This window comes from Lepisma saccharinum, chromosome 21 (assembly GCF_977018435.1).
Source record: "Lepisma saccharinum chromosome 21, izLepSacc3.1, whole genome shotgun sequence".
NCBI classification, from domain to species: Eukaryota; Metazoa; Arthropoda; class Insecta; order Zygentoma; family Lepismatidae; genus Lepisma; species Lepisma saccharinum.
The window spans coordinates 12,154,736-12,168,433 of NC_139249.1; the positions used below are offsets into that span (position 1 = coordinate 12,154,736).

The window sequence follows — 13,698 nt, forward strand, 5'->3', positions numbered from 1 at the left end:
TTCTCCCATTTTTCCAGGACTTGTTGAAGAACATTATCAAGTTAGAACCACCCAATGGAATGGTGAAGCAGGAGAAGAAGGGGAAGAGCAGTGAGGAGAGAAATGGTTCAACAAATGGAACGACTGTGAAGAATGAGGACAAAAATTCTCCATTGAGTTGGCTAGCAGATGTTGCCTTGTCAAGCGAAGACAAGAAACCTAGTGAGGTAAGTTGTTATTTTGTTGCACATATTCTACATGTACATACTTTTTTGAATGCATGAACATGTGAAGAAGTGAAGGTTTGGCTGGAAAGGAGCAAAGCCGGTTGGCCTGTGTTCGTTAGTTTCTTTTAAAGAACCTTGGAGCAGCAAAAAGTTAAATATTTTAAAATAACATTTTATGTATGTAAGCAAAGGTGGAAAGTAGTCAGTCAAGTCAGCCCTTTTAATTATTTTTTTGGTTCCTTTCGGTTTTCTGCATGGGGGAGGTTATTTCTTGACTACTCTGTGACCAAGCACATTATGTGATGCACTCTCATGGGTGTTCTCTTTGAACGTACCTTCATCAATTTCATCTGATTGCGACTCCTCCTCATCGCCACAACTAACTTGGTACAAAAGAATGGCCAAGTAACAAAAATACAAATAATAACTTCTTCTTGAAAAGCAATCTTAACGACAGAAGTCAGGTTAGGAAAATAGCAGTATTTTCTTCACAATTAATGCAATTCGTCCCAATCTTTATTTAGACTTCTACATGTCAGTTAGAGTCCTCATATCTGTGACTGCAGTTTGTGGAAGAGAACAAAACAAATGCTGGCAAGAGCAGAGCAGAAAACTATTGAAAATAATAGTTTCTGACAATAACTTAAAAAAAAAACAACAACAAAGAAGCACTTCCTGCAAATGATTACTACCAGATCCAACTCTGACTTTCATGAAGTTGTACATTACTTATGATGCAGGTGACTGGCAGTATCTTGTTAAGCCTATTGATGGAGAAAGATTATTTCATGCTCGTAATGTGGATCTATGCATTGACACTTATATTTTCTATTGAGCTTACTTTTGGCTTTGCCTAGTGAGAACATCATGTCCGTTAGAAATTACATTGAACCAAATTTGTTAAGATTAATGTTGCTGTATTTTTCATCAAAAGTGTGGTTGGGTTGAAATGGAATACTTATACCGTATTCTGATATGTATAATTATCATGAACAGCTTTAAAACTCTTCGACACCCAGAGGGAATTATGAATCCCCTTCTCTATTTGTGTTGGCAGGAAGTGATCTCAACTGCTATAACTTCATTGTGATCAAATTTAATATCCTTCATAATTCAGTATTGTAGGTGAAGTATTCCTGAAAATTGTTATTGCTGGATTATTGTAGATTTTAATATTTAAATTTTAGATTATAATTTAAATTTATAAGCTGAAACCTTTAATATAGAATAATCTTTGAAAGCTGCGACATTTCATTGTTTCACAACATTCATCTGGTGCTGTGAAGCTGCCACTCCTGGATTCAAGACAAGTATTCTCAGTGGTTGTTTCAGGCAACCTCTGTGGCAGTGTGTGCCACAATGTCGGGCCTTCTCGGTTTGAATCCCAGTCTGAACGTGGGTGTTGCTTCATCAGTTTCATCATATCACTGGTCCTCATCTTCGCGATTGGCCGAATGTGGCAGAAAAGCAAAGTAAAATAAACCAATCAATCAGTTGTTCTCTCATGAATTCGCCAATTATGTATTACCTTACGCTCATTGTGATGAGAACTGATTGGTCGGAGATATGTACATGAAATTACTAGTCTAATAATCTTAAAATATCAAGTGGTCTGTACTTCTGCTTTTAAAATATTCATGTAAATGGAAAAATGGGGACCCTACAGTTTCTTTTAGGTAAGGATCTACAAATTAAGTTGCCTTGTGCAAATCGTGGCTGCCAGTTTTGAAAATTTTACTCCACATCGTTCACACCTGTCTGCACTCTTGACATCATCCAAAGCTGACAGAAAAGAGAAGCGAAGTACTACAAAATTCAAACACTCTTTGCTTCTGTGTGAACTTCCAAATTTAACATTGCTCTCAGGGCATTATATGCCACCATGAAGGAACCTATCCAAACAAACGTCTCAAATTGCAAACCCTACAACATGTTTGACAGGATGTTTTTATTCCACTTAAGTCGTGGTTGACTGTGGTATTTATAATTTTATCATTACTTTGTGCTCTTTGAAATAATAATATTAAGAGATTATTAAGTTTAAATATTAATTAATTCCTGCATATGATTATTCACGGATCCAGCTGAATTATTCTGAAGCACCGAACTAAGTATGATGCAGGTTTTTCAGGTTGCAAGATTCTTTTCAAAATGTCTGTTGATCTCTGAATGATCTGATTTGAGATAGAAGGGCAAGTTTTGAAATTTATATAGGCCTTTAAATCAATTTGACGTATACAAACAAGACTAATTATTCAAATCCCAACAATTCTAATACCAAATCAAAAAATATTATATTTAACAGCTAATCTCTCGATACAAGAAATAATTCGCAAAATCCCATATCCTCCAAGCTTTAATAAAATTCCTTCTTTTTGAAAATTAATAAAATTTAATGTACATAGCTTTAGTCCACGAGAAATTTAGAAAGTTATATCCATGGACAGAACCCATGAGGTTAGTACCTGGGTGTTTTGGAGCCAAAACTTTTTGTTGCCCCGAAACACCCACATTTTTCTCACTAGTTGCCTAACAGTCTCGTAACATCTTCCTACACAGAAGAATAGATTGTAAATAATTATTTTGGGATTAGAATACGTAAAATAAAATTGAAAGAAATGTGCTGAAAATTGAGTATACTTCAGGGGGACGGACACACAACTCCCAAGAGAATTGGTGATGGCACCACTGCAGAAAGTTACATGAGCAGTGGTGCCACGGATGAAAAGTAAGACAAAGTATGGGTGGTAGGAAATTTCTTAAAATGAGGTGATAGGGATCCATTGAAAGGTACTGAGGCGATCTAACTCTTGAGTTTCTTGATGTTTATAGTACATGCAGGTTATTGACAGTACTATCTTGTATTATATATGATGATTTCTTGCTTACTGTGTGACCGAGCACATTATGTGGTGCACTTTCGATCTCGACACCAAAGTTCCCAGGTTTGCATTCCAACCTGGATATTTGTGTTCTCTTTGAGAGTGTCTTCACCAATTTCATCCGATCATGACTCATCCCAATCGTCAGAATTATCCGAAAATGGCAGAAAACCAATGTCAAAACAATAACAAAATTACAGATAGAAATAATGACTTCTCTCTGAAAACCAAACATACAGTATTTACACTTATTCCCGGAATCCTCATCTCTGTGACAGCAGTTTGTGATTGCAAGTTTCATACTTTGAATCTGATGCAGGACATGAGCACAGTAAGACATTGAGGGGGGAGGGGGGAGAGAGAGAGAGAGAGAGAGAATGTGAGAGTGAGTGTGTGTGTGTGTTAATTGAAAGAGAATGTTTTCTTGCCTTAAAAGTTTATGTACAATAATGACAGCATTAAACATCAATTTTCAGCTAAATTAAAAAAAAAAAAATCCTGTGGGGATATGTATGACTGATTTACACTCACACAGACACACACTTAGTATGTTGAAATCACAATTTTTGTTGTAAAATGCTAATTTATGCCAGCCTGTAATTAAATTTGCCAGAATTGGGCTATTTTTAATATATACATATTTTGTATTTAGATTCAGTCCCCCCTGGGGATGTTTAAATGTTACGAATAAAGTCCTGCATATGATTATTCACGGATCCAGCTGAATTATTCTGAAGTACTGAACTACGTATGATGCAGGTTTTCTCTGATAGTGTTTGTGAAAAGCTGTTTGCAACATATCTGTTATCGGATTTATTATAGAAAACAGTTTTGGAATGTATTTGTACGCACAATTGAATGTACAGTCATGGACACTTCTGGGTTGTAGCACAAGACCTGACCAAATATGTTAAGTGATCCACTTTTGGTCTTGTGTTCCTACACCAATTTAATGTGATTATTGCTCATCCTCATGGTTACAATTATTTAAAAGTGAAAGAAAAGCAATGTAAAATAACAAAAATACAAATAAGAAGTCTTCTGTGAAAACCACGCCAGGGGTCCCAGGTTTGAATCCTGGCCTGGGCATGCAAGTGTCCATTCATTAATTTCATCACTTATCCCCATCTTTGCAAATTAACTAAAAGTGGCACAAAAGGCGAAGTGAAATAAAGCAAATCAATCAGTCTTCTGTGAAAACCAAACATATGGCAAAGGCTGGTCAGAAAAATAGCATCTTTTTGTTCAGAAACAATGCACTTGGTCCCAAGCTTTAGATATCTTCCTGGTGTCCTCATGCTTGTGACTGCAATATGTGATTGCCAATGATGTATAAGATGGAAGTAGACCTATGTTCTTAAAAGTTCGCATAATCACTTTTTGTATATGGAAAAAAATATAATACATTAATTTTTAGTGCTTTTTATTTTTTTCTGCGAGGTTTAGTCCTGGTTTCCCAAAACTTTTTCAAGATACACACAACACACAACCTCACATGGTCTTCCCATGAGACTGAATTATAAAATAACTGTATTATTAATTTGCATGGAAGTAGACATGGTACAACTAATGGTGGAAGTTGAGGCAACAATGGAAGAAGAGAGGAGACGAAGTCTTGCAGAAGCAGTGCAGAAAGGTATTGAGAAATGAGAGTTAAAGATTTTTAAACAAAGCAAGACTTCCTGCAAATGATTATTTCCAGATCCAATCTGAATTTCGTGAAGTACACACCATGAGCTATGATTATGATGCAGGATATTGGCATATTAAGGCATTGATGGGGAGGGAGAGTTTGTTCATAAGAACAAAAAATTTACCTTAAATATTCTTGTACGGTAGTGAAATTTTTTTCATCCAAGAAAACATCATTTTTGTGTTAATTCCTTCTTTGTGCGTATACACACACGGGGCTTTCAAACATGATCCTTGGGGTTTTATCAGTTATTACTGGTACTGTGCTATTAAAAAACTAACATCATTGTTCCTTCAGAAAGTGGCCTGAGCTTTTGTGTGTTAGTTTGTTGTATGTAGTTGCGTCAATGCCTGACGGGACAATTTTCCCAAAATAGCAGTTAGTGGTAGGAAGAAGGAATTTTCTGTCCTTGAATTTCACGAAACTAACTCCCATTACTAGAGGCACATATTTTTGGTAAATAAAAAAGCAAAATTTCGGTACAAAAACGGAGTCAATTTCGGGTTCAAAAGCGGTAAATAAAATAAAATATCGGTGTTATAGCGGTGAAAAAATGGATGAAAAGTGGTATATAAAAAGACACATTGGTTTCAAAATTGTGAATATAATCCTAAATTTGATTTAAAAACTACACTTATTCCACAGAATTAACATTTCACTTCTAATAGCACATTTATGTAGTTATCAGAGTATTAAGTTTATTTCTGTGTAAAGGAGTCAATTTTTGCTTCTCCAATATTAACAACAGAATTAATCAATTTTCCGGAAATTGCATAACTCTCAGGATAATTCAGACCTCAGAAGGTGTCGCGTCGGTGAATAAACCCTGAATTTCGTGTTTAAGAGTTAATTTCGCTTTTTGCAGTTAATTTCGCATTATTTCGTGACAAAATATGGTCACAAAATGCATCTCACACCTTTCAAAAACATGAAAAATTAACACTACAATGTGTTTTTTCAAATTTCGTTTTTTCGTTAAAAACGAAATATGCATGCCCCTACCCATTACACTATTCGTCATAAGTATTTTGAGAAGGCACCTTAAGTTCACACTACGTGACTTCTATAATGAATTACTGAGATTAAGATGTGTGTGTTTGGGGAGGGGGGGCTTATTTTCAATTGTAGATTGGATCCAGAAATGAAGATGATCAGTCTCTTTTGCTTCATCCCCTTGCCCCCTCCCTCTGGTGTTCCATATGGGATACTGTTTATGTTGCTCCTCTACCTCCATCCAGTGCAGAAATGCAGGTGTGAAATGAGAAAACCATCCTCCAGTAGTTGATATTTTGCGTAAACTGCCTCCTGGCATGCATTGACAGAATTGCAGACCAGTCGTGAAAATAAAGAAATCAACAAGTACGTAAAGAAGGCAAGAAATTATATATTGTGGTCAATAATTTTTCCTGTCACAATTGACTGACTGATTTTTACTTCACTTTTCTCCCCCTTTGACAATAAAGCAGGTTTAATTCTCTTGTTAAAAACAGCTGAGTTTTCATCGTAACTGGCTTTCTGGTAGGACTTTTTGATTAAATAAATAAACGTTTGTTCCCTTAATTGCTAATTTCAAACTTTATTTATTCCACGCCTTAAGAAGGCGTGGAATAAATAAAGGTTAAGAAAAAGGATCAAGAAAGTCAAGAATTTAGGATTTGTTATCTTTGTAGAGGCACACAAAAACTTGATCATTTTCTGCATGAATTTCAGCAACCTTTTTTTCTTAATAACTCTTATTTTAGTTTTTGTTAATAGTAATTTTCACTCTTTGATTAATTTCCACTCTTGTGCACATGCTCTCTAGAAAAGAATTAAGATATGATGTTTAAAATGTTAAGAATTAATTCCTGCAAGTGATTATTTACGGATCCAACTGAATTCATCTGAAGCACTAAAATGAGTATGATGCAGGTTTTCTGTGTTAGCATGCAGTGTGGAAAGCTTCTTTGCAACGTCATATTGGTTGATCTCGGTGTGACCTGATTTGAGATAGGAGGAAAAGTTTTGAAATGTATTGGTAAACAAAATTGAATGGCTTCAGGGTAAAAAAAAATAAAAAAATAAAAAGAAAACAAAAAAAAACCTTTCCATGGGTAGGACATTAACCTGCTAGAGGTCTCTCCTGAGTGTTTTGGACCCAAAACTTTTTTCTGAATCCACCTAAATTTCCCACGCCAGTTGGTTAACAATCTTGTAACATCGTCCCAAGTCATTCTTCTGAGATTGAGAATGGAAAAAAAACAATGTGCTGAAAAGTTTCAATACTTCATGTAGTATTGGGATCATGGTGACAGAAAAGCTTCATGCAAAAATTACATGAGGTTCTAAAAAAAATATGTATATTCATGCTGCTACATATTAATCCAACTGGCACGTGAGAACTCTCGAGACAGACCATGTGAAAGCCAAATGGCACTTCAGTGGTGAAAATGACACAGAATAGTGTCATGGGCAAAAAGGACCCAACAAAAAAGTGGTAGGAAATTCTTGAACCCATGATAAGAGGAATAGAACGTGTTACAATGAGGTGATAAAGGCAACTTGAAACCAGTGGATCCAACTCTGAACTTCATAAAGTTATACATTTACTATAATGCAGGTTATTGACAGTACCTGGTATTATCATGATGATAATTTCTTGCCTACTAGGTAACTGACATTCAATACCCTTGAGCACACCACTGTGGGGCAATATTGAAAGTGGACCACTTAACATGCTCAGAGACAGGAAAAGCTGGCAAAATGAAGGCAGACTACTAAAAAAGTAACGTTTCTCCTTTTCGAAAATCCTGGCACGCTATTGACACCACCAAAGATTCAAGGTTTTCATTCCATCCTGTGCAGTTTGTGATTGGTGATAATTTTACATATTTCAGTCAATGTATATTACAACCCAGAAATGTCCGTGACTGTACAACTGATGTTGGGAGTGGAGGTAGCAATGGAAGATGATATGACTAATGCTGGCAGAAGCAGTGCAGTAAAACTACAGTAGACTCGTGATTATCTGAGCTAATTGGGACTGAGATTACCTCGGATACGGAAAAACTCGGATAATATGGAGAGAATGTGCTAATAGGTCGTAAATGACGAAACAACACTTAAAACTGTTTAGTAATTATTTATTACTAGTACAACATAAATGAGAAGATTGCTTTTCCCGCTTAGAATAGGCCTCCACAGACTTAAACACCACCATAACAATCGGATACACCAACAATGTAACGAACACTTGCAGCGTGGGCGGTGACTTGACTTCATAAACAAACAGGTGGTTGCATGATGTTTTCCAACCACTCCTTCGGTTAACCCGGAGCCTCGGTTAATCATGAGTCTACTGTACTGAAAATTTTGTTAACTTTTTAAAAATGAAGAACCCCTTCCTGCAAATGATTACTACCAGATCCAACTCTGAATTTCATGAAGTTGTACATTAATTATGATGCAGGTTATTTGCAGTACCTTGTATACACCTATTTAGGGAGAGATATTATTTGATGCTCATAACATGCATTGACACTATTGAGCCTATTTTTGGCTTTGGATAGTGAGAACATTAAGTCCATCAGAAATTAAATGTAACCAAATTTGTTAAGATTAATATTGCTGCATTTTGCATAAAGTGTGGTTGGGTTGAAATGAAATACTTATACTGTATTCTGATATTTATAAATATTGTGAACAACTTTAAAACTCATTGAAACCTAGAGGAAATTATGAATCACCCTGTATATTTGTGTTGGTGGGAAGTGGTCGCAACTGCTGGAACTGCACTGTGTTCAAATTTACTTTCCTTCATACCTCAATCTTGAATTAATAGTAAAGTATTCTTTTAAACGGTTGGTTAGGAAAATAGCATTGTGTTATTGTGTTCACAAACGATACAATTCGTTCCAAGCTTATAACTTTACCTGGAGTTCTCATCTCTGTGGCTGCAGATAATAACATTATGGGAGTCATCTTGGTACAAGTCGCCCTGGACTGGAGGTAGCAATGGAAGAAGAAGAGGCAAAGAGGCAAATGCTTGCAGAAAAATATTTAGAAATGAGAAAGTGGTTAAGATTTTTTTTGAAAACAAAACAGCTTCCTGCAAGTGATTATTACCAGATCCAATCTGAATTCCATGAAGTATACACCATGAGCTATGATTATGATGCAGGATATTGGCATATTAACACATTGGGGGTAGGGAGAGTTTTTGTTCAAAAAAATATGTTTTTTAAAAGGGTAGGCTTTAAATGTTGTTCTTTCAATATAATGAAATCGTTTTAATCCAAATAAAACATCAATTTTATGGTAAATTAAAAATATATAAGAATTCCTCCTTTCGACATTATGGATTATTATGTATTTATAATATTGATATCACAGTTTTTCTTTGAAAATGCTCATTTATTGCTAGGCTTCAATCAAGTTGGTCAATAACACCACAAAAAGAAATAGGTTGATATTATTTCGTGGGGTTACCGCATTGTCAGCCTAGAAGAAAGAGGTGCACAGAGTCACGAAGTACAGGAGCACAGAATACTAACAATGTTGCCAGAGAAAGTAGATAGGTAACAAATGCAAAGTGCTTTCACTAGTGTTTACTACATATATATGTGTGCCAGTAATTTTGACACTTCGATGACTATTTTCCACCGTTGCGTATATGCTCTTTGACAAATAAAATATCAAGTGGTGATAAAGTTAAAATGCTAAGGATAATCCTGCATGTGATTATTTACGGATCCAGCTGAATTCATCTGACTGAAGCACTTAACTAAGTATGATGCAGGTTTTCCATGTTAGCATGCATGGTGGAAAGCTGTTTTCAACATGTCTAGAATTTTCAAATATGTATGTCTACAAAATTAATATTAGTCCACAAAGAATAATAATAATAAAATCAGTTCTATGGATAGGACATTAACCTACTAGGGGAGACACGTGGGTGTTTTGGACCCAAAACTGTTTCTTTCCAACCATTCCCGGACCCAAAACTGTTTCTTCCAACTATTCCTGAAACACCTACATTTTCCACTAGTTGGCTAACAGTCTCGTAACATCTTCCCAAACAGAAGGATAGGATGTAAATTATTCTTTTGAGATTAAGAATACATTGAATAGAATGAAAGGAAATATTCTGAAAAGTGACTACATGCATATAGCATGGAAACCTGAAATCTAATAGGTCCTACTTCCTTTGGAAATAAAAAATATGTTACGGCTAATCACTAGACTATTGATTTCTTTCCATGCCGTACACACTGCCACGTTTTCGTCAATCAAACGTGAACTTGTCAAAGTTTCTTTGTGTACATGAGTACTTTCAGACCATTCAAGATTTCCAATAGCAATGCTGTTCAACTACTTTCAGTTATGTTCAATTCAATGACTTGTACATGATAATTTGATCGTGTACAAGGTGCTGTAGAATTCCTTCTAGCTAGAGCATTCGTATACACCTTCACCTTCATGTAGTTTGCTTTCACTGATGACTCATTTTAAACATAAGTTACTCTGCTTGCAGTCCTCAGTATTGTAGAGCTGTCTGAAAATATTCTAACCTGTATCTAATCGTTTCAGGAATCTGGGACCGATAGTGATTCAGACGATGAGAAGGATGGGAATTACTCCACACTAAGAGAATTGCTTATTCGTCCATCACACAAAACTGGCGGAGGCAGCGGAACTCCTTCGCCATCTAATTCTGTCCAGCAGACGGCCACGCAGCAGTCGACGCAGAGCACCTCTTCCGGTGGCTCCGGGAAGACCACGGGAAACAAGAAATCCCGCACTTTGGACACTTTGGACAAGGTTATTTCTAGTGTTATAGAGGACAGTGTGCAACAGGAAGACCAGAAAGTGCAGGCACCTCTGGAATTGAAGCACTTCATAAGGAGGACGGAGTACAGGCACAGGGGAAGGGAACCTTTGCCAATAAGGATAATGACTCTGACTGAGGGTAAAGCGTTATACCCTGACGTTCCACACTCGTGGCTGTGTGATGGGAAGCTGCTTCGCTTACATGACTCCATTCACAGTGGAAATTACAGGATTTTCCAGGTAAATATGTATAGAATCTTAAGCAGTTGTCAAATCACAAATATTGGTGTTATATATGCAGCATTCCAGTTTCAAAGGGAAAAAAAAGAAGAAAGGAAATAGACGTGTAAATTTAGTCATCAAATTGCATTCAAAAAAGATTTAAAAAGCTGGAAAAGTCTGGAATTGTTCATTTTTTTCAGTATAAATTTGGTCTTTGTTGTGTTTCAGAGAACAAATATATGTATAGGAAATTAATAGAATTAGTAGAATCAAGTATAGTACCTAACTTGATCCGTGAAACTATTTTTGTGGATAAATACTTGATTCTGCTATATTAATTAGTTCTTAGTAACTTTTAATTGCAGAGTAATTCTATTGTATTTTAAAAGCATTATGCAATAGTACATTTAATTTAAAATTCACATTAATCTTATGTTCCAGCCCAGTACAATGAAATTCATTTTTAATTTCACATCCAACTTTTTGTCTCTTTTTCCTTCCCAAGAACAAAATTTCTTGCATTTTTGTGCAATCTTACTATAATGTAAACAATTTTTTCCTTGTAGGATCAGTGGAAACGTGGCCAACCCATTTTAGTGAGCGAAGTAACGAAAGGATTAGATATGACACTTTGGCATCCTGATTCCTTCGCACGTGACTTTGGAGAGGATAAGAACGACCTAGTGAACTGCATGACTGGAAATTTGGTGCCCAAACAGCCCATGAAGAAATTCTGGGAGGGATTTGAACAGTTGTCCCGTCGTTTGAAGGACGATAAGGGGAATCCAATGTTGCTCAAGTTGAAAGATTGGCCGCCGGGTGAAGATTTTGCGGAGATGCTCCCTTCACGCTTCAACGATTTGATGAAAGTGCTGCCTCTCGGGGAGTACACGAATCGTACTGGACGTCTCAACCTTGCTAGTCGTCTGCCGGATTGTTTTGTGCGACCTGATCTCGGACCAAAAATGTATAATGCATATGGTTCTGCACTCTACCCCAACAAGGGAACCACAAATCTCCACCTGGACATTTCTGATGCTGTGAATGTGATGGTGTATGTGGGAATCCCAAAAGACTCAGACAATGAAGAACATATCAAAGGTTAGTGGACTAAGGTTTAGTTTTTATTGATTTGGTGTCCACTTTATGCACAGTAAGGCTAATTGGGACTGGACCTAGAGTGGAATCCGAACCACTATGTTCATCCATCGGTATCAAACCTGAGACCCCTTGATTACAATGCTACCATTGAACAGATGTAGTATTTAAGTGTTTGAGCAATCGCTTAGTTAAACCAGACTAGTATATTGAACTGAAAAATTCATTTACAGTAGTTTTAAAACTTTTCTGAGTTATAAATGGTGAATGATGGTAATTTATGAAATAATGTTATGATCATGTCATAATTGTGTTGGGGAGATTTGACATAGAAGGTACACTCTTGATTGTTCAGAGGCCTCTCTGATGGCGTACTACCAACGTTGTTGCCTTGTAATCAATGGGTCCCACCAAGTTACACTGCTCATTTGTAGCTCCCAAATTTCCTCAGGATGGTGGGTTGCCACCGCTCATATACACAGGCAGACTCGAACCCATGCTGTCCTGCAGTGGGAGTCCAAAGCACAGCCATGGAGGAGGACTTTAGTGGACTAAAAGAAATCATAAATCCTCCCTTGGATCATGATTTTAATGTACAACAACAATGCATCCTTCCTTATTTTTGTAAAAAAAAATAATTGTTATTTACTGATTTCAATAAGTACTTTACCACGATTCATGGTAATGTACCATATAATAATAATAATAATAATATGGGTGGGCTCATGGCTTCATGAGCATATATAAGTTTGTTGCCACTGCCTGTCATTGGAACGCTCTGCATTCATGGATCTCTTCTTCATATAATACACATAAATTGCTTCTGTCTAATTTTTTGGTCAAGGTACCAGTTTCCCTTAAATGCCTTTTCTCTAACACACATCATTCAAGCTTCTTCAAAACTCAAATATTAAGTCCTGAATGAGATTTGACAACATATGTCCTATTGACAGAAAACAAAGAATCTTCAATTAATTCCTTACTTTTTTGTGTTTCACATGGTGTGTAATAACATTGCAACTTTTTTCTTGTTTACAGAGGCTTTGAAGGCAGTCGATGAAGCTGGATGCGACATCCTTACTCGAAGACGCGTAAGGGAAAAGGGGGAACTGCCGGGTGCTCTGTGGCACATATACGGAGCACGTGATGCTGACAAAATAAGGGATCTGCTCAATAAGGTTGCTTTGGAGAATGGCAACCGATTGGAACCGCACCACGACCCAATTCACGATCAGAGCTGGTACCTGGATGAAGTTCTGAGGGAGCGCCTGTACAAAGAATATGGTGTGGAGTGTTATGCCATTGTTCAATGCCTTGGGGATGCTGTGTTCATACCAGCAGGTGCACCACACCAGGTGAGCTTCCTTTGTGTGTGTATTAGTCCTCGAATTCCTATGCAGGTAGTAAATGTTTAAACTGAATAAACTGCTGGCTTCGAGAAGTGAGTTGCAGTATTCAGGTCGTGATTTCTTTAACAACATTTTATTATTAATGTAAAAATATGTGATCAATGTAAAAATATGTTGATCAATGCACCATTTCCAAGTTCAAGCTTTTGAATGTAACTTGATCGTACCCATCCAATGTTACAACAGTTTTGGATGCAACGGATAATCTGGATATCAGGCTAATGCGGTTATTCCTGATCTCAGAGTATTCAGATCACTACTTACTTTTTCAAATTAAGAATATAATTAAAATAATGAAGGATCAGTGCACCAAATTCAGAATGGTATAATCTGAACTACCTTTTTAATGCTTTTTTTAAGTGGAAAACTATGCATTTATA

General features: G+C 36.5%; 1 protein-coding gene across 3 annotated transcripts in view; it reads left to right on the forward strand.

The window, feature by feature from the left end:
* Kdm3 (Lysine demethylase 3) overlaps nt 1–13,698 on the forward strand; it is a 444,114-nt gene that overhangs the window by 428,097 nt on the left and 2,319 nt on the right. For all 3 annotated transcript variants that reach the window (XM_083142382.1, XM_083142384.1, XM_083142385.1), the window contains 4 exons: nt 18–206; nt 10,350–10,829; nt 11,378–11,912; nt 12,948–13,264. In XM_083142382.1, the coding sequence (XP_082998508.1) occupies nt 18–206; nt 10,350–10,829; nt 11,378–11,912; nt 12,948–13,264 (1,521 nt within the window). The remainder of the gene's footprint in view (nt 1–17; nt 207–10,349; nt 10,830–11,377; nt 11,913–12,947; nt 13,265–13,698) is intronic.